At 32.8% G+C, this 18,912-nt stretch overlaps 1 protein-coding gene across 5 annotated transcripts in view; it reads right to left on the bottom strand.

The window, feature by feature from the left end:
- The window catches only part of Pias2 (protein inhibitor of activated STAT 2), a 92,786-nt gene that overhangs the window by 8,201 nt on the left and 65,673 nt on the right, over positions 1–18,912 (bottom strand). For 3 of the 5 annotated variants that reach the window (XM_071602789.1, XM_071602790.1, XM_027935625.2), the window contains 4 exons: positions 16,320–16,453; positions 14,878–15,049; positions 6,003–6,142; positions 1,147–1,184 (listed from right to left, as the gene is read on the bottom strand). In XM_071602789.1, the coding sequence (XP_071458890.1) occupies positions 1,147–1,184; positions 6,003–6,142; positions 14,878–15,049; positions 16,320–16,453 (484 nt within the window). The other 2 variants (XR_011704809.1, XM_027935627.3) reach the window with 2 other exon arrangements.

The raw sequence follows: 18,912 nt of genomic DNA, 5'->3' as shown, positions 1-18,912 counted from the left end.
AATCTCATTCATCTACCAACTTATGTAATCAGCCTGACACTCACCGAGGCAAACAGAGCTATGAAATAATAATCTCAGGCTCTAATATAATTTTTTCTAAAGGACTTCACAAAAATTGGTAACCTTTAAGTCTGAAAAATCCATATCCTAGAAAAATAGATATCCTTGCTATAGAATCTACTAAATCAACTAAAGGTGACAAGAAATTCCTCAGTCTGTTCATTATTTGAGGTCCAAGTTCCCAGTGCTGTTTGTGTTCAGATTAATAAATTACAGGAGGCTCATAACAGACCTGTAGATAGTTGATGCTGAGCAACCCATGAAGTAGGGGTCTATGGTTCATCCTTTGCCCCACTAGTCATTATACCTGCTCTCAAAGTCTCTTTCTGGCTGTTTTCTTTCCCTAATTTTCCTCTGCTAGAGCTCTAAGCATGTGAATGGAATCCATGCTCACTGAACAGTCTGAAGGGCTGGAACTGGGAGCTAACAGAAATGCTTATCTTTGAGAGAAAATAGGCACATCACACCTTTTCACTGAGGTATTCCTAATGTCTGATGGTTTTCCTTCAAACAATGGAGAATTAAGTTGGCAAGTCAAGTCTATTTAACAAGCTTTAGCTGTTATTTATGTATATAGTAAGTTTCTGTTTTGGGGAACTGGAGACTGAACCCTGGGGCACTTTTACCATTTAGCCACATCCTAGCCTGTTTTCTTATTTAAGGACAGGGTCTAAGTTGCTGAGGCTGACTTTGAACTTGTGATCCTCCTGCCTCAGCCTCCCAAGCCACTGGGATTACAGGTGTGTGTCAGCGCGCCAAGCAAGATTAAGTTTTTATTGATAAAATTTTACCTTTAAAACCTTAATCCTCAGCCACCTGGCACTGCTTCCACTCAATCTAATCAAATACTGATTAATCTCAATAAAGTATGATTAAAAGCTTAGGTATTAAAGACAAAAAATTATAAATTGAAAAATAGTAACTTTATTTCTCCAAATAAAACTGTGAAATATTTATACAGTACTTTCTTCCCTTCAATGTAAATAACTGATAGTTGACTGTCCTGATTTTATGCAACTGGTCATTTTTAGTTAGTATGGCATAACAATCAAATACAAATTAGTTGCTTAAATTCAGGATACATACCTGGGGATCAACTGGAATAAGGGAAAGAAAATCCAAACCTAAAACAAAAATGTTTTGTTAATAGTTGACTCATATTTTGGGGACTAGAATTATTTTCCAAAATGATTTTGTATTTATCATAAATCACAAAACCACTGGGTTAAATGCTTACCACTTTGCCATAGGAAGTTCTGTACCATATCACTTATCAGTGACACATCAGTGATATTTGATGCATATAAAAACCTGACAAAGTAACTGGAAAAACCACCTCCCAGCATCTCAAAGGAAGCAGTCCAAAAATTTTCAGAGAAGTAGGACTAATCATACATTTTTCCTTTGTCATTTAACAGAATGAGAGGCAATCAAAATGATGAGATAATGATCTTCAGATTAAAAAGAAAAACATACTTAGGTTCTTAAAGATAATTCACATTTATTTTTCAGAAATACACATTGAGGTTCATCTAAAATATTACTTCTTAAACAGATGTCTCTTTCATTGATACCTCTCTGACCCTTGCTGCCAATGAAGAGTAGTACACAGTCCCACACTCCGCACAAAGCAAGCAGTTGGTAACTGTTGCTCACTAACAAGCAAAAGTTAATACAAGTTTACTAAGCTCTAAACCAATGACCTGGGATTCTCCACTTATGTTTTAGAAATAGGAATGTAGAAAAGGTTGCCCAGGAATATCATTTAAGAGGGTTAAAGGAACAGAATAATAAAACTTCAGATCTGAAAAACCAAGCAATGAACTTTGAAGTCAGTTCCCCAAACCTCCTTGGGTAACTGAATTCTTTTCAATTATTTCAAAATAAAAAAGGAATCATAGTAGGCCTAGCCATTAAGACAGGTCAGAGTCTATCAATAACATGGCTTTTTATATGCAGGCATTCAATGTCACCCTAAATGCAACTACAGAGTCAAAGTATGATGTTATATACACTATTACTCAAAGCAGAGACTATCAGTGAGGATTGTTTTTAAAATTTTTAATATCCCCTATGAATAATTTTGACTCAAAAATTTTAAAGTGTATTTACTCCCTTATAATCTCAAAATCTGTTGTAAGCATATCAAGTGATATAAACTATAGCACCAGTTATCTAAAATGAAACAATTCCTAAAGCATTTTTAAAATGTTGCTATAGTTTTTCATTTCATACACTGGTTACCAGCTATATAATACAGCAGTTTGAGACTATGATGGACAAAGGAAATTACAATGAATCTTTCCAATGACTTCCTCCATTAAACTGAAATCAGTAAATGACATATTTCTAAGCAGAGAGTTTCTCTTCACATTAATGATATTGTTCAGTAAATCCTGCTTCTGAACAGTAATTCAAATTTAGCCTAAAGTTACATACCTTCTCAGAGCTTTATATAGAAAAATTTCTATTGCTGTCACAAAAGGTTTATTGGAATATAATTGGCCTCATTTTATTAATTTTTTGTTTTGCTTCAAATGGTATAACATTTTCCTAATTTTTTAACAGTTTCTACGTTTTAATAGTTTACATGTTCTATCACTTAATGTTTATTACTCAATCCATTTTAACTTTTTTAAAAATAAAGCTAAAGAAAGTATTGACATCTCTGATGGAATACTGTGTAATGAAACCAAATCACTCAGAAATGTTCATTTTCTAAATGTTCAACTTCTTCCATTTCATAATTTCAACTTACATAAATTCACGCTTGATATAATATTCTGCTTCTGCAGCTCTATTGCCACTAAAGGATGCCCACTGAGATCCAAAGATTCTACCTATTTTCATTATTTCAATATCCAGCTTGTCTCTTCGGGGATTTTTTGTGTGCCAATAAATATCAAGTCAATTAGAAAAGAGTGAAAAAGATTTACTTGATCTGTATCTTTTGATACTCCATCCAAAGATAACTGAAATATGGTGACTTATACAATGCCATATTAAAATATCTAGACTTTAAAAAAAAATTGTGTTGAAACCCTAGATTGTCTTCTAAGCATTACATAGGTGCTGTTAATACAAAATCCAATAGGGTTTTAAAGTAAATATTTCTTAATGAAACTCTGTCTTAAGCACTTAACAGTGAAATGTGATAAAATGTGATGTTTTATGTTACTCCTTCTAATAAGAAGCTAAACATCCATCAAAATCTTGCATTTTTTCCAGGTATAGCTGCACACACCTGTAATCCCAGCAACTTAGGAGGTTGAGGCAGAAAGCTCCCAAGTTCGAGGGCAGCTTGGGCAACACAATGACATAATCTCCAAAAAGAAAAAAGACTGGGGAATGTAGGTCTGAGGTAGAGCACTTAGCACACGCCTAGCATGCACAAGGCCCTGGGTTCAATCCACCACATACCAAGAGTCTTGTATTTTTACATTTTAAGTAGATTAAAACTCATGAACTAATAGTTTTATCAAGTGATGAAAATTTTACTACCTTGTTCTATAAGTTCAGCAAAATGTTATTCCTTATTTTATCATGTCAATTGTAACATATAATACTGATATTTTTTGCCCTTGTATTTCATGGTTGAAAATGATCTATTATTTTAACTAAAAAGTATTATGAAAAATTCTGATGGTACATTCTAAATGTTTCTGCTTTATTAACACTGATAAAATTCTCATTTTTGAACTTTAAATGCTTCACTAAGTGAAACTGACTCATTAGTTTTTTTCCCTCATTGATGACAACACACTTTTCCTTAACTTGCGCCATAAACTTTCACAAAACATGATTGCTACAAGATTAAAAATGTAAAGGTTTAGCACTTTCAAATTTTAATGATACAACTGTTGAGCACCATTCGCACCTGACAATATGGCACTAGCAATAATAAGGCAGTCATTATTTTTTTCTTGTAATAATCAAGCTGTTTTCCATTCCATAAATACAAATTATGTTTAATTTTGTATTCACTGTTGCACAGTATCAGAAGATGTTCCAAGCTGCAGTTCATTATTAATATCATTTCTTCTTTGTATTCCTGCAGATTCAGAAGATTCATATTTATGATGTTTAAAAAGAATGTTAAGAAATGTATTAAAACTTTCTTATCCTTTCATTCTTGGTGTTCTATTTAATATTTTATTATAAAATTATTAAATTTATCAATACCCAAATTCTACATTATGACTAATGACATAAAAATCATACACAAGAATAAAACAAAAGTGACTACTAGTTATAAAGAGCAAGTTAATAATAAAAATAAAATATAAACTATTTGGACGTAATAACTGCTTCATAACTCACACTCGACAATAAACCAGTCATTCTTATAAAGGATAATTGAAACTATTCTAGTTAGTTTATCAACTGCTAAGAAAGTTTCTCAAACTTTTAGCAACCAGATATTGGTTAAACATCAGTCCCATATATTAGTGTTGTATCCTCAATACCAGCTTGGAATGCATTTTCCCAAATACACAGATTAGACTAATTTTACACTACATTTTTCTCAAAACCACACACTTTTTTAAAGATGTAAAATATCACTTTATAAGATCACATTCTGAAATAATGTAAATTCTCCCAACTTAAAAAATTCATCCAGACCCACATCATTTGAAAACTACCAGGGCAAGTGATTTATTTGTAAATTGTGTCTATGCTATTGCTAAATAACCTGAGCCACTTCAATAAACTGAAAAGTTCACTATTTTTTCAGGATTAGTTTTTAATTCAAGATCTTAAGGAAACAAATTCTTCAGGGATGCTTATTTATAACATATAGTAAGACAATACATGGAAGACTCTTCAACACAGCCAAGGTAAAGCAACATAGACCATTAGGAATTAGAAATATTTGAGTTTCCATCTTTGTCATGGTCCATAAAACCTCACCATATCTCAGCATCAGCCTTTATATACAACAAATACTTTTTAACTGGTACAAATATATACCTGGTACAAATTAAATATCCAGTAAACATATTTTAGAAGCAAAAAGTAGTTTTTTTCTTTAAAGCTCCTTTTGATGGGTACTATTTTAATTTATTCGTTACCACTAAATTTTATTCAAATAATCTAATTTCAAGTGGCAAAATTATATTGGGCTAGGGTTAGGGTTAACTGTTTCAATAGCACAAATTTTGCCCAACAAAATAAGCATTGTGCCTAAAACAAAGGGCAAAAAGAAAAATAAACCACATCAAAATCAATTTTACAATTCCATAAAAGAAAATTGATAACAGAAGAAGGAAGTATATAGGGCCTTCAGAGAAAAGTGAAGCCATGAATGGAAGAGGCACTGATTCTATCTTGCTTTTAACTGACAAAAATTTAAGCAAAAACAATGGCTATGGAGAGAAGGAAGAAGAGTAAAGGGAGAAGCCTTTAAATTTTATAATATGCCCTTGATTGCATATTCTAATACTATAGTAATCTCCAAATATTAAGATCTAGAGAAACACATGATAGATTCTATTCTTTTGGGAGGAAATCCACCGGGTACAGCTAGCAGGCAAAACTGGCCCCTCAAAACATCAGTATATTGGGGAGTTCTGATAGGCTACTGAGAAAGAACAGACTACCAAGAAGAGTATGAGAAAATACTCTCCCTAAACTGTGAAGCTTCTATGATAAATAAACCAAGAAGTCTAAGCACAAATTCTCTATAAGGGAGAATACAGTCTATAAAATTTTCCTTCTATTATCTTATATTCCCTACCATCAGAAATCTATAGATTTCTTAGTAGTTACAATGACAACAACTGAATATGATGCAAAATAGATATTACTTTTACATGAGGACTTCAAATTTCTTTACCACTTTTATTTAAAATTTTGAAATTTATTTGCTCCACTGATTAAGATTTTTAAAAAATGATAAAATTTGATTAAAAAAATAAAAACAACAAAAACTCTCCACATACCTGGCAAGTCTGATGACATGCTTGATATTGGCGTGTGGTGGAATGGTACTGAGTAGTCTGTTAATGAAGGCGGAATAGCAGCAGGATCAACCGAAGTCACACTGGGCACCCTTACAGAAGATGGCTGATACATGAGAACCCTGTTTTAAATAGCATGGGAAATTACAAACAATCTGGCTGTTAGTTCACAGGAGAGAAGAGCTGAACCACTGGGCATTCTCAGATGTACGTTCACTAAGTCTTAGCACAATTATATGGCAACTACTCACTACACAGTACTCCACACTCTTACTCTCCTCTTTCATAACAGTCTTCATTTTAGCATGAATGTATCCTGGCTCTTAACAGCAGCTATGATGTAAGAGCAAGCTGGCATTAAAAACATGATGCACTGCTGGGGTAAGATATATAACACTTTCATTCCACAAAAAGAAATGTGTTTGACATATGCTTTTATTAATGTAAATGTAACATGCATGTGGCTATTAGTAATTCATCTCTAAAAAAATTTAAAAATAAAACAGAGAACTCATAAGATTTGACTTTAATCAGGACACTTTTATGAGCAAAGCAACTCACAGTAGCTCAACCAGAATTTCTTCAATTCTAACTTGTATTAATTTATTCAAATATTATCTGGGAATGCTCCGAGCAAAGCTGATCAACAAGATAGCAGTAGGGCAAAATCCAGTATCAGGATAAGAGGAGCAGTATTCAGAATTCAGGATACGATATTCAGAAATAAAAAAGCCGACTATCATGATGTTACCTATTTTTCTATAAGAATTTTTGACTTTTAAAGTAGCTGTTCATGCTACTAAAAATACAACTAAAACACATAAAAATATTTTATAATTTAGTATTATAAATATACACTATATAACTAAAGCTTTGTAATTTCAAGAAACAATATAATTAAAAATTAAACATATTTTTGAAAAAGTTCAAACTTGAAGAAAGATGATTGTACTTTTCTATTTAACCTGCATTTTCTCTTTCTCTTAACCCAGGGTAAACAACTAGAACTGCCTAAGAAAAACATTTTGAATGTTTATGAGAAGCTAAGCAACATTACTGACCCTGTTGGCCATCTCGCCAACAAATAATGAGATACAAGAACAGTGCAAAACATTTAAGGTGAGCATCCCAAAGCATTGCTGGTTAACTTCATGAGTGAGGCTGAAAGAAACCATTATAAAGATGAATAAAGCGCAATCTTCTTAGAAACTAAAAGTAGGACCATGGTGACAAAGCTGGCAGGGATGAAAACTTGGGACCTCTAGATGTCCATTCTCTAGATTAAAATATTTTCTGTTATCATTCAGATTATTAAGATTATTAAGTGCTGGTAATGAGAACCACCTATTTGCATGATATTCTTCATACTCTGGTAAATAAATCATGTTAGGAAATAGTTTACCCACTTAAATAATCAGAAGCTACTTAGAGTCCTTCTAAGACTGGTTTGTGTTATACCATAAGGACCTTGTCTAGCTGTTATTCCATATTACTCGTTGAAAACACAAACTGAAAATGTGGAAAACAAAGTCATTTTCAGAGTACATATATATAGTTGTGTTGGCAACTACATTATTCTCAGAAAAATCAACAAAAGTCGTAGTTCAGAAACTTTAGATTATAAATTGATCGATTCAAGGGGCATATGGAATATAATATGCTTGACATGAAAACATAAGCCTGGAACTTCAAAACACATTTTCCAGAGTTAGAGGGAAGTCATTCCAAAGATAATCTGCCTTAGGAAAGAATCAAGAAGTTCCTTAGTCTCCAACAGAACCTGAAGAACTAGAGCCACAAACAGGATATGAATGATATTATAAAAGAATCTAGAGGAATCAATGAAAAACTTGGTAATAAATACGAGAAGAGAAAATAACCAAAAGTGTTTTCATACATGAGCCTACCCACTCCACCACCAGGAGTGCAAATCAGAAGGAAGAACAGAGAAGGTTAAGAAAGAGGAAGAGACCAGATATGCCTTAGTGCTGGGGAGGAATCTATAAAAAAAAAAAAAAGTTCTGATTATTATGGTTGCCTCTCAGTATTAATATCTCGATCCTACTTTTTCTCAAAATATAAGAGGGAAAACTTTCAAAGACAAAAACAAAAGAAAAACCCCAAAATACTTCCCACAAATATAAAAACGTTTCATTTAGTTTAAAAATTCCTACTTAAAGGAACATTGAACCTATTATCTTTTCTCTGCCCCTGAAGGAAACTAAAAGGAGAATTTCAAGGGCTACTACAGTTCTATGGTAAAGCTCCAGCTTATAATATGCAAGGTTCCGGGTTAAATCCCCAGTAGCACAAAAAAAAAAAAAAAGAATTTTAGGTTGATAAGAAAAAGATAATGCCTTTCTTTCTACCACTTACCCTTTTCTTCCTTTGAGATGTCACTGGAGATTTTCTTTTGTCTTGATCCTATATTACAGAAATCAGCAACTCAACTCTTTCCTTCCCCAACCACTGATTTTATATCTAAAGAGCAGACAAGTAAGCATCCCTGTGCTCTATCATCACAGGAACACTAATTATTGCACATATCCCATTTACATAACAAGAAACCTTAAATAATTAAATAACTATTCATGCTTCTGCCATAACAAAATATTGACTTGTCAAACATGAAAATGCAAAATCTAATGAAAGTAAAAACTATTAAATCAACTTCTAAAACCATATGAAAAGTTAAAACATTTTAGTGTTGACTAATTCCTATTACCTGAACTTTGTAAGCATTAACACAAATTCAACTTTATATAAAATGGGTGTAAATAGACATTAGGGTATCAAATTAGAGACTGGTAGTACATCTTGCTTTCATCAAATCTTCACCATGACTATAATCAGAAACATAAAATGATTCTAAAACCTATGTGAAAAATACATGTATTTATAGATATAAATAACAGGTTCCATAGATATGTAAATGACTGTTTTTATGAAATTATGGGTATACAAATGTGACACCATGAAGTAACAGATTTTTAAATAGTCTTTAAAATTTGCTATGGTCCAGTATGGGGATTCTTTGGAAAACTTGGAATGGAATCACCAATTGACCCAGCTATCCTACTCCTCAGTTTATACCCAAAGGACTTAAAACAGCATACTACAGGGACACAGCCATATCAATGTTTTTAAAGCACAATTCATAATAGCTAAATTGTGGAACCAACCCAGATGCCCTTCAGTAGATGAATGAAGAGGGAAACTTTAGAATATATACACAATGGAACATTACTCAGCATTAAGAGAGAATAAAACATGGCATTTGCAGGTAAATGGATGGAACTGGAGAATATAATGCCAAGTAAAGTAAGCCAATACCCAAAACCAAAGGCAGAATGATTTCTTTGATATGAGGATGCTGACTTATAATGGCAATGGGCCGGGGGGGGGGGGGGGGGGGGGGGGGGCATGGGAAGAATGGAGGAACTCAGAATAGGGCAAAGGGTAGGGAGGGGAAGGGAGGGAACAAGGGGGTAGGAATGATGGTGAATTTTGAGTTAGACATCATTACCCTAAGTAATTGTGCTCTATATATGTAAAATGAAATGAATTGCATTCTGCCATTGTGTGTAACAAATTAGAATAAATAAGTTTTAAAAAAATTTGCTATGGACACTTCTTGGGTAGGCAATGACACATTAGGCACAGTATGTATTATGCAAGTGTACATATTCATTTTAAATTTTTTAAACTTTATCCACTATACCACAACACAAAAGTAAACTGCTAGGCTGCTGTTAGATAGTAAATCCTAGCATTCCGGATCATGTATTACATACATGGAATTCATACCTGTCTCAGACACAGATATCTGAAAATGAATTTTCTGGGTATTTTTTTTTTCCTTTTTTTTGTGGGGGGGTGGTGGTGGTACAGGGTTGAACCCAGGGGTGCTTACCTCTGAGCAACATCCCAGCCCTTTTTACTTATTTTCAGACAGGGTCTCACTAAGTTGCAAGGCTTGGCATCAAACTTGGGATACTCCTGCCTATCCTCCCAAGGGCTGGAATTACAGATATGCACCACCATGCCTGGCTGAGTTGATTTTTATTCATATACCTGAAGCTCACCATGCACTCCCACTTTATGATCATAAAGGAATAAAGATTTAAATTTGCTACCAATTCTTTTTTTTTTTTTTTTAAATATTTTTATTTTTTAGTTCTCGGCGGACACAACATCTTTGTTTGTATGTGGTATGGAGGAGGATCGAACCCGGGCCGCACGCATGCCAGACCAGCGCGCTACCACTTGAGCCACATCCCCAACCTGCTACCAATTCTTAATACTTCTTAATACACATTTTATTCCTATTTTTACATACACATTTTATTCCTATTATTTCCTGTCTCCTTATTAAAACCAAGCCAACTATTCAATTTTGGAGGGACAGAAGCATCAAATGCAAAATATCTCAATATAGAAGAACTTAAGTTTTCTAAATGTTTTATATGGTACCAGTTTCTTCCAACAAGAATTATAAAACTACATTTAAAACCCTGTGTTGGAGCATGCCTGTAATCCCAGCAGCTCGGGAGGCTGAAGCAGGAGGATTGCAAGTTCAAAGCCAGCCTCAGCAACTTAGCAAGGCCCTAAGCAATAAGGTCCTGTCTCAAAAACAAAACAAAACAGCCTGTGGATGAGCTTGGTGACTAAATGTCCCTGGGTTCAATCCCTGATAAAAATCAATCAATCAATCTCCATGAGGTAAGCAAAGAAAAGGGCTAGGATGTCAACAAAATGATAACAGAAGTTCTTTCTACATGACAGACCTTTTACTTTCTTCTCAGTGCTCTATAAAATTGTTTATAAGAATTAATTTTACTAAAACAATATGCTTTTTAAAAAACAGTTCATATAATTTCTGGATTATAAGTCAAAATTAAGTTTTCTGCATCTCTCATCTATTCTTTCATTTGCTTACTGTCATTGGTTATGAGGTTCATTCATTCAAGGATAAACTTTCACAGCTGAGGAAAACCACCGAAATTCTCAATTGAGACATAAGGAAAGATATGAAAAGAATGATGAGAAACAAAACCCCCAAAGCCCAAGAGTAGGAAAGGATTACAGAGAGGATATAACCATAGTATTAAGCCTACACTCGGATATTTTGATAGATGGTGTGCACTCTGTCTTAACAAAGAAAAATGTGATAGCACAAAACATCAACTATTTGTGTTCAGAAAGTTCCAATACAAAGTTTTTCCATGCATCTCTCATTTGACCTAAATCCACTGAATGTTATAACAAAGAGTAAAAATGAAGTTAGTGAATAGTTCCCTTTTAAGAACTAGGAGGTGGCTGTAACATAGACTCTTCTCCTGGCTTAATACCTTCATCTATTGTGTTCCAGGTTCCATCACCCACACCTTCCTATTCATCCTGCCTGGCTGCCTTCATTTCTTAATACACTTCTTGATGATCATCTCTAAAATTGTCTTAAATAGAGCTGCATAACCTAAAATGGAACAAAACTGCTATCGTACATATTCTGGACACTATTTTTATTAGTGCTATCTAAGAACAAAGAACAAATCAGCTTAAGCAGTAAGTTCTTTAAACCATTAAGTGAATTCTGACATAAAAAAAAAAAAATAGCATTTACTAAATGCCTTTCAGACATCTTAAGACTATATAGCTGTCCTAATGACAAAATTCACTTTATTATTTCCTAATATTAAAGCACTCCTAGAATAAGCTCTACTTGGTCATAATGGATGTCATTTTAATGCATAATTATAAGACTTCCTAAAATTAAGTTCAGAATTTTCACTTATCTTTCCATGTGAACCTATTCTTCTATATGGTGATAACCTAATTTGGGTATTGAGGGTTATGCTGATTTCATGGAAGGAGCTGGGTAGCTGAAATTCATACAAAATTCTAAACTGCCATATGTTGATTTAATCATATACTTTCACCTTACACTAACCAGAGTTAGTTATGACCTTCTTTTCAACTTAGATGAGGGGTCTTAATATTTATCTCTATAGTAGCTGACCACAGGTATAAACTACCTTTATTCCTTTGCATTTTGTGGTCACTTCAGATTTTGTTACCCAATGTATATGTCATTCCTCCAGTGTCATGTCCCTATCAAGTACTGATAAAATGTGGTACAGAATACTCAAAGGATTAGACCCTTGTGGCATGCCACCAGCAACTCTCTACAACCACATTAACTCATGAGCCAGCATCAATGCATATCTTTAAAAATATGCATTTATGAATTCATTCAAGGAATAACTCCAACTTAAACAGCTTCTGCAACTCATCTTTCCAGCATATTCTAAATGATATGAGAAAGTAATATGTAGAAATACCATACCTAAGCATTCATTTTTCTGATTCTACACCTCAGTAAACACTTCAAAAGTATATTTTCACTTTTTGTCATTCAAATTATAGAAATGCCAAACAAAATCCCTCAAAGGAGCAATAAGTGATCAGCATGGCAGAAGAAATCCAGATCAATTACTTTCATCTTTTTCTATTCCACTAAAAAAAAGCATTCTAAAAATACAAGCCCTTAGATATATAAATCATATCTGAAAATATAAGTATTTTATAAGGAAGAACAAAAGTTTAGTTCTTAAAAGTAACTTTAAAAAGTATTCCGAATGTAAGTTTTTAAAAAGTTACAAAAAAGAATGCTGTTAAAGTGTACTGAGTGTAATTCCATTTATAAAAAAAAGTCTAAAACAGGTAAATTAGGAGATAAAAATGGTTACCTAATTCTGGAGTGTGTATAGGAATACACCTGCAAAGGAATATGATGTTTTTTGGGTGTTGGAAATATTCTGCAACTGACTTGTGATGATGGTTATAGAACTGTATGAATTTAATAAAAAGGAATTAATTGTGCTATTCTATACTTAGGATGAGTGGACTTTATGGCATGTAAAAAAACCATCAGAAAAAAATAAACAGACTGAGAAGCCAGCACTTCCAAGTTTGAAAAAAATGTGTGATGGAATGGTGAAGAGAATCCATTACACCTTCCAAAATCTCTGAGAAGCATCTATCATTAAACACTCAGACCCATTTTTCCTTCAAATTGGAATGGTTTCTGCCAGATGAGTCACAGAAAGTGCATAAAAAATGCACTATTTGCTCTCATTTTACCCTGGAGTGGGAGAAAAGGTAAGGGAATCAATTCTCATTGAGTAACTATTATGTGCCTGACAACAAAAGTTAAGTTCTTTCATTATCTCATTGTAACCTGATATCAATCCCATAAAGTAGGCATTATTTCATCCCATTTTACAGAACAGAAAAAGGTGGCTCAACTTAAGGATTTCAACCAAAACCACAGAGCAAAGAAGCAAGTGCCAGAATTGATATTTGTTCTCTTAGAAGATTTCCAATTCCACACTCTATTACACCAGGCTTCCTCACAATGGCCTGAGACATGAAAAAAAGGTTCCTCACAAAAAAGATTTAAGAAATGACTTTCTCAATAGAACCCCTAAAGCTCAGGAAGTAATGTCATAAGTTAACAAGTGGAATGGCATCAAGTTAAAAAACTTATGCACAGTTAAAGAAATAATTAGGAATGTGAAGACAGAACCAACAGAAAGGCAGACAATCTTGCTATTCTTCTGACAGAGCATTATTATCTAGAATATATAAAAACTCAAAAAAATTTATACACACAAAAAAATCAAATAACCCAATTAATAAATAGGCAAATGAACTAAACAGACACTTCTCAAAAAAAAAAAAAAAAAAAAGAAACAAATATAGGAGGAAATGTTCAATATCATTAGCAATTAGGAAAATGCAAATCAAAACTACAGTAGAGACTTCATTTCACACCAGTCAGAATGACAGGTCATCAAGAATACAAACAATAATGAATACTGGAGAGGATATGGACAAAAGGGAACACTCTTAAACTGTTGCTGGGGCTATATATTGGTACAATAGCTATGGAGTACCAATATGGAGGTTCCTCAAAAGGCAAAAAATGGAACCATCACAGGACCCAGCTACACCACTCCTCAGCCCTTATCCTAGAGAATTAAAGTCATCATACTATGGTAATACATGCTTACCCATGTTTATAGCTGCACAAGTCACAACAGCCAAACTATGGTATCAGTCTAGGTGCCCATCAACAAATGGCCAGATTAAAAAAAACAAAAAAAAACCAAATGTGGTATATACACATAATGGAGTTTTATTTCTTATTTCATAAAGAAAAATGAAATAAGTCATTTGCAGAAAAATGGATGGAACTCACAACCATTATGTTAAGTGAAAAAAGCCAAAGTGGGAAGGTCATGGGTTGTACATTTTATCATATGTGGGAGGTCAAGAGGAAAAAGAAAAAGATGAGCATGGGGTGGGGAGCAGTGAACTTATGAAAATCAAAGAGAGATGAGTAGAAGAAAGGGGAAAAAAGGGACCACTGGGTAGGAGGGAGGGAAAGGAGGAGGAAGTGCTGGGGAGTGATACTGTATAAATTATATTGTTATACCAAGTGTGCATGTACGAATATGTAACAATAAAAGCCATCATTACATATAACTATAATGCACCAATTAAAAAAAATTAGAGAAAAAAATTTGTAGTAAAAAAATTCAATAAAATAACAAAGGGTATCATATATGAAATAAATACCTCAGTCTCACTTCTCAGATATGTGAATATTTTCTTCAACAAAATTTGCTTTCCTATAAACAATATATTTTCTTGAAAATAATTCAACTAAACAAAAGCAAATTAAAATTGCCTTCTACGGTTATGCAACTTCCCAAAGAGATATTTACAAATCTATCCTAAGAACAATTAGTGGCAAGGGTAATGAACAATAGTGAACTATAAATTAACAAACCCTTTGGTTGGGCTGCTTTGTGTTTCTGACATAAAGATGCATTTCCTTTTGGCCGGAGGTTCTTCATCTTCATCAGAAGAGCTTTCTATTGTTAGGTCAATAACATCCACTTTCTTCTTGCTTGCCTCACTGGCTACAGTCACTGAACAAGGCTTACTGAGTACACTTGAAGCTGGATGCAGAAAAAGAGAAGGAAAATAAAAACATCAATGGTATAACACAAACTCTATCCGTGACAGTCTTAACTATATAGTAAAGGATGATAACACACAGCCAGGGAAGCTACATACTCTATCCAACTGACGGAGTTCAGTTCCCTAACTCCAGATATCCGTGAAATAGCTGCTAACCTGGAGAGGCAACATGAGCATTACTCTTTGACAGAGGTCAAAGAGGTAACTGGACTCCTGCTGCTGCTCATGTGGTATTCCCAGGTAAGCAGTCATAGTACAGAGAGACTCAGAGGTTAGGAAACTGTTCAAAGTATGTTTCACCAGTTGCATATTCACAGATTCGTGGCCCAGTTAAGTCAGAATCGGGTATTTCCATTCAAACAATCACGTTCATACTAAACAATTTATAGACTCATCATGAGCCAAAAACTTGATAAAAATCGTCAACTTGATAAACAGAAAAAAATCCCAAACTTGTCCGAGTGATTTAGACATTTAAAATTTTCTTATGAATCCTCTATTAATCATCAAGGTTCTTTTGGCCCATTAGGATAGTCTAATACATTATATATCAACTCATATTTTAATATAAAAGTATTATTCTTAAACTCTGTTTAGTAAAAAATGAATGTTAGTTTATAAAGGAAAAAGCACCAGTAACTATCAATTAAATCACTCCCATTCTTCTCAAAGATAAGGGAAACCTTGGCCATTGCACTCTTCCAACTACAGGGAAATAACTAATATTAGTAAAACTCCTTTAGTTTTTCTTCTCTTTGTACTCTGATGCAATCCCTGAATTCCACCTGAGGTTTTACCTACAGAAACTCTCAAAAGAATTCTAAAAAACTGTATGTCATTTTCTAACTTTTCATTCTATAGGTAACATTTTATAATTTATTAAAATTATTAGTGACTTATTTATTTTGCATATGAAAACTACACAATGAAAAGATGGTATTAAACCTTCTGCATATTTCATAAGAAATTACATGTGATAGATGATCAAAAGATAAAACTTAGGGCTGGGTTGTAGCTCAGTAGTAGAACGCTTGCCTGGTATGTATGAGGCACTGGGTTCGATCCTCAGCACTGCATATAAATAAATTAACAAAATAAAGGTATTGTGTCCATGTACAACTAAAAAAAATTAAAAGATAAAACTTAGTGAACTGAAATCCAAAATTAGGTCTAGCAGTCAAGGTTCATTAAAAAGATAATGTTGTACAAATCTCCTGGCTTTGCTCTCTGATGGCATTGTGCACATACTTTCTATTTTTGTACATGGCTGGCTGGAAACTTTCATAGCTTCTTTCTTCGGTCTCATTGGACACCAAGAACCATCTTCTTGGAATTTTATTTCATCCACATCAGAACAGTCATTGAGAATTTCCATAAAAAGCCTGAAAACCAATTAAGAAGTACATACATGTCAATGGCTCTGTTCAAATATTAAGTATATAGTGTACAATAGAAGCTCTGCCTATTAAAGATTTTGGATTTATAGTTAAAAATCTTATCAGTAAAACTCACAAACTTCTATCAGATTTATTTAAATTCACTCAACAAGAAAAAGTAATGTTTTCTGACTTTTTTTTTTTTTAATATTTCAATACTTAACACTTCATAGCAACTATTATGCCCTTTTCCTCCAAGGATTGATTATTTACTTATTTTTTAAGTATTTGTTTATTAATTCATTTATTTTTTTATGTTACTGGGGATTCAACCTAGAACCTCATCCTTGCTAGGCAAGTGTTTTACCACTGAGCTAATCATGAGCCAAGTTTTAGGTGTGTAATAGGCAATGAGTATTGCCTAATGATCTAAAATATCAATGATTTAAAATATCAGTGACTAAAACAGAAATAGACATCTAGAGTCTCCTAGCTATAAGTGGCCTTAAAGAACAACCTCAAATACAGCTTATAAAACAAACATGAGTAGACAAAGGCTATTATACAATAAAATAATTTATAAGCTTTAATATCAAGAAAAAAGGAAAACAGGTGAGAAGAGGAAGAAAGGCAATAAAGTCTTAATAAATTTCAAATAATTCAACGCATACATTATTTTCTGTGACTAAAATGGAAATAAAATTGAAGTCAGAATTAGAAAAATATCTGGAAAATTCTCAATATTTATAAACTAAATGCTCTGTAAGATATGAAAAATAAAAATAAAAATTGTAAAGTATTATGAACAGAATGAAAATACAATAAAATTTGTGAATTATAGCTACAGTAGTAATAAACAGAAAATAGCACTTATACCCCCCTTTTTAGAAATGGTTTCAGTCCAAAAACTTTATTTGATAAACTGAAAATTATAGTTAAGCAAAAATAAATATTTCAAAAGGGAAATAAAAAACAGAGAGTGAAATAAATAAAATAGAAAAAACAATCAATGAAACCAAAGGCTGATTTTCTGAACAGATCAGTAAAACTCACAAACTTCTATCAGATTTATTTAAATTCACTCAACAAGAAATAGTAACCTCAGAAGCTCTGCCTATTAAAGATTTTAGATTTGTAGTTAAAAATCTTATCACAAAGAAGATTCTAGACACAAAAGCACAACTGTCTTGTAGAAAATCCAATGTAGGGGCTGGGTTTGTGGCTCAGTGGTAGAGTGCTTGCCTAGCATGCACGAGGCCCAGGGTTCCATCCTCAGCACCACATAAATGCAAAATAAAGATATTGTATATCCACCTAAAACTTAAGAATAAATATAAAGAAAGAAAGAAAATCCAATGTAAACTTCAATAAAGTTCTTGGAAATACTGAGTTCAAGATATGAAAGCAATATAAAGAAATCAATTATGTTTCTAATATTAGGAATAAATAGAATTAAAAAAATCAGAAGCCTGTGTTAACAATATAAAATATTTAGGGAAAAATTTGATAAAAGATGTAGAAGATAGACTGAAAACTACATTACTGAAAAATAGATCTATCACGTTCATGTATCAGAAACCTCAATATTGTTGATCAGGACAATACAAATCAAAATCCCAGGTTTTTTCCAGGAAAAAAAAAAAGTTGGAAAATTCATACTACCTAATTTCCAGAGAGTGTAGTACTAATACAAATATAGAAAAATAAATCAACAGAACAGAGTCCAAGATAGATTCACACACATATGATCAACTGATTTTTGGGGAAGACAATTAAATTAAAAAAAAAAAAAAAAAACCTATGATGGGAGAACAATCATATGGCTATATACCAAAAAGTAGTAATAATAAATCTCGATCTTTTTCTTAAATTCATGTAGATAGATCTAAATATAAAAGTAAGTTTAAAAATTCTTGAGAAAGCGTTAGACAAAATTTTTGTGGCCTTCAGTTAGAGGGAAATGTGATATCAAAAGTACAATCCGTAAAAGAAAAACTTGTTAAATTGGCCTTCCTAGAAGTTAAGAACTTCTGCTATTTGATAGATACTGAAAAAACAGGTTAAAAAGATGAAAAAAATGGTAGAAAATAGTTGCGAACAGATTTGCATCCAGAATTTATAAAGAATCATCAAAACTTAGTAATATGAAAACAATCAATTCAAAAAATAGGCAAAATTAAAACAGTCACTTCAAGGAAAGTGTCAGATGGAGAATTAATACACAAATAGATCAACACAACTAGCAATAGAAAATGCAAATTAAATTCACAATGGGATACCACTATATATGGCTACAGGCTATAGCAAAAATCAAAGATTAGTCATACCAATGTTGGTGAGAATGTGAAATCAACTACAATTCTCACATACTGCTAATCAGAATATAAAATATGACAACCATTTTAGAAAACAGTTCAGCGGTTTCTTAGACATATGCCTAGAATGCAACCAGGTATTTCATTCCT

This window comes from Marmota flaviventris, chromosome 16 (genome assembly GCF_047511675.1).
Source record: "Marmota flaviventris isolate mMarFla1 chromosome 16, mMarFla1.hap1, whole genome shotgun sequence".
Lineage (NCBI taxonomy): Eukaryota > Metazoa > Chordata > Mammalia > Rodentia > Sciuridae > Marmota > Marmota flaviventris.
This window is presented reverse-complemented; position numbering and strand designations above follow the sequence as displayed.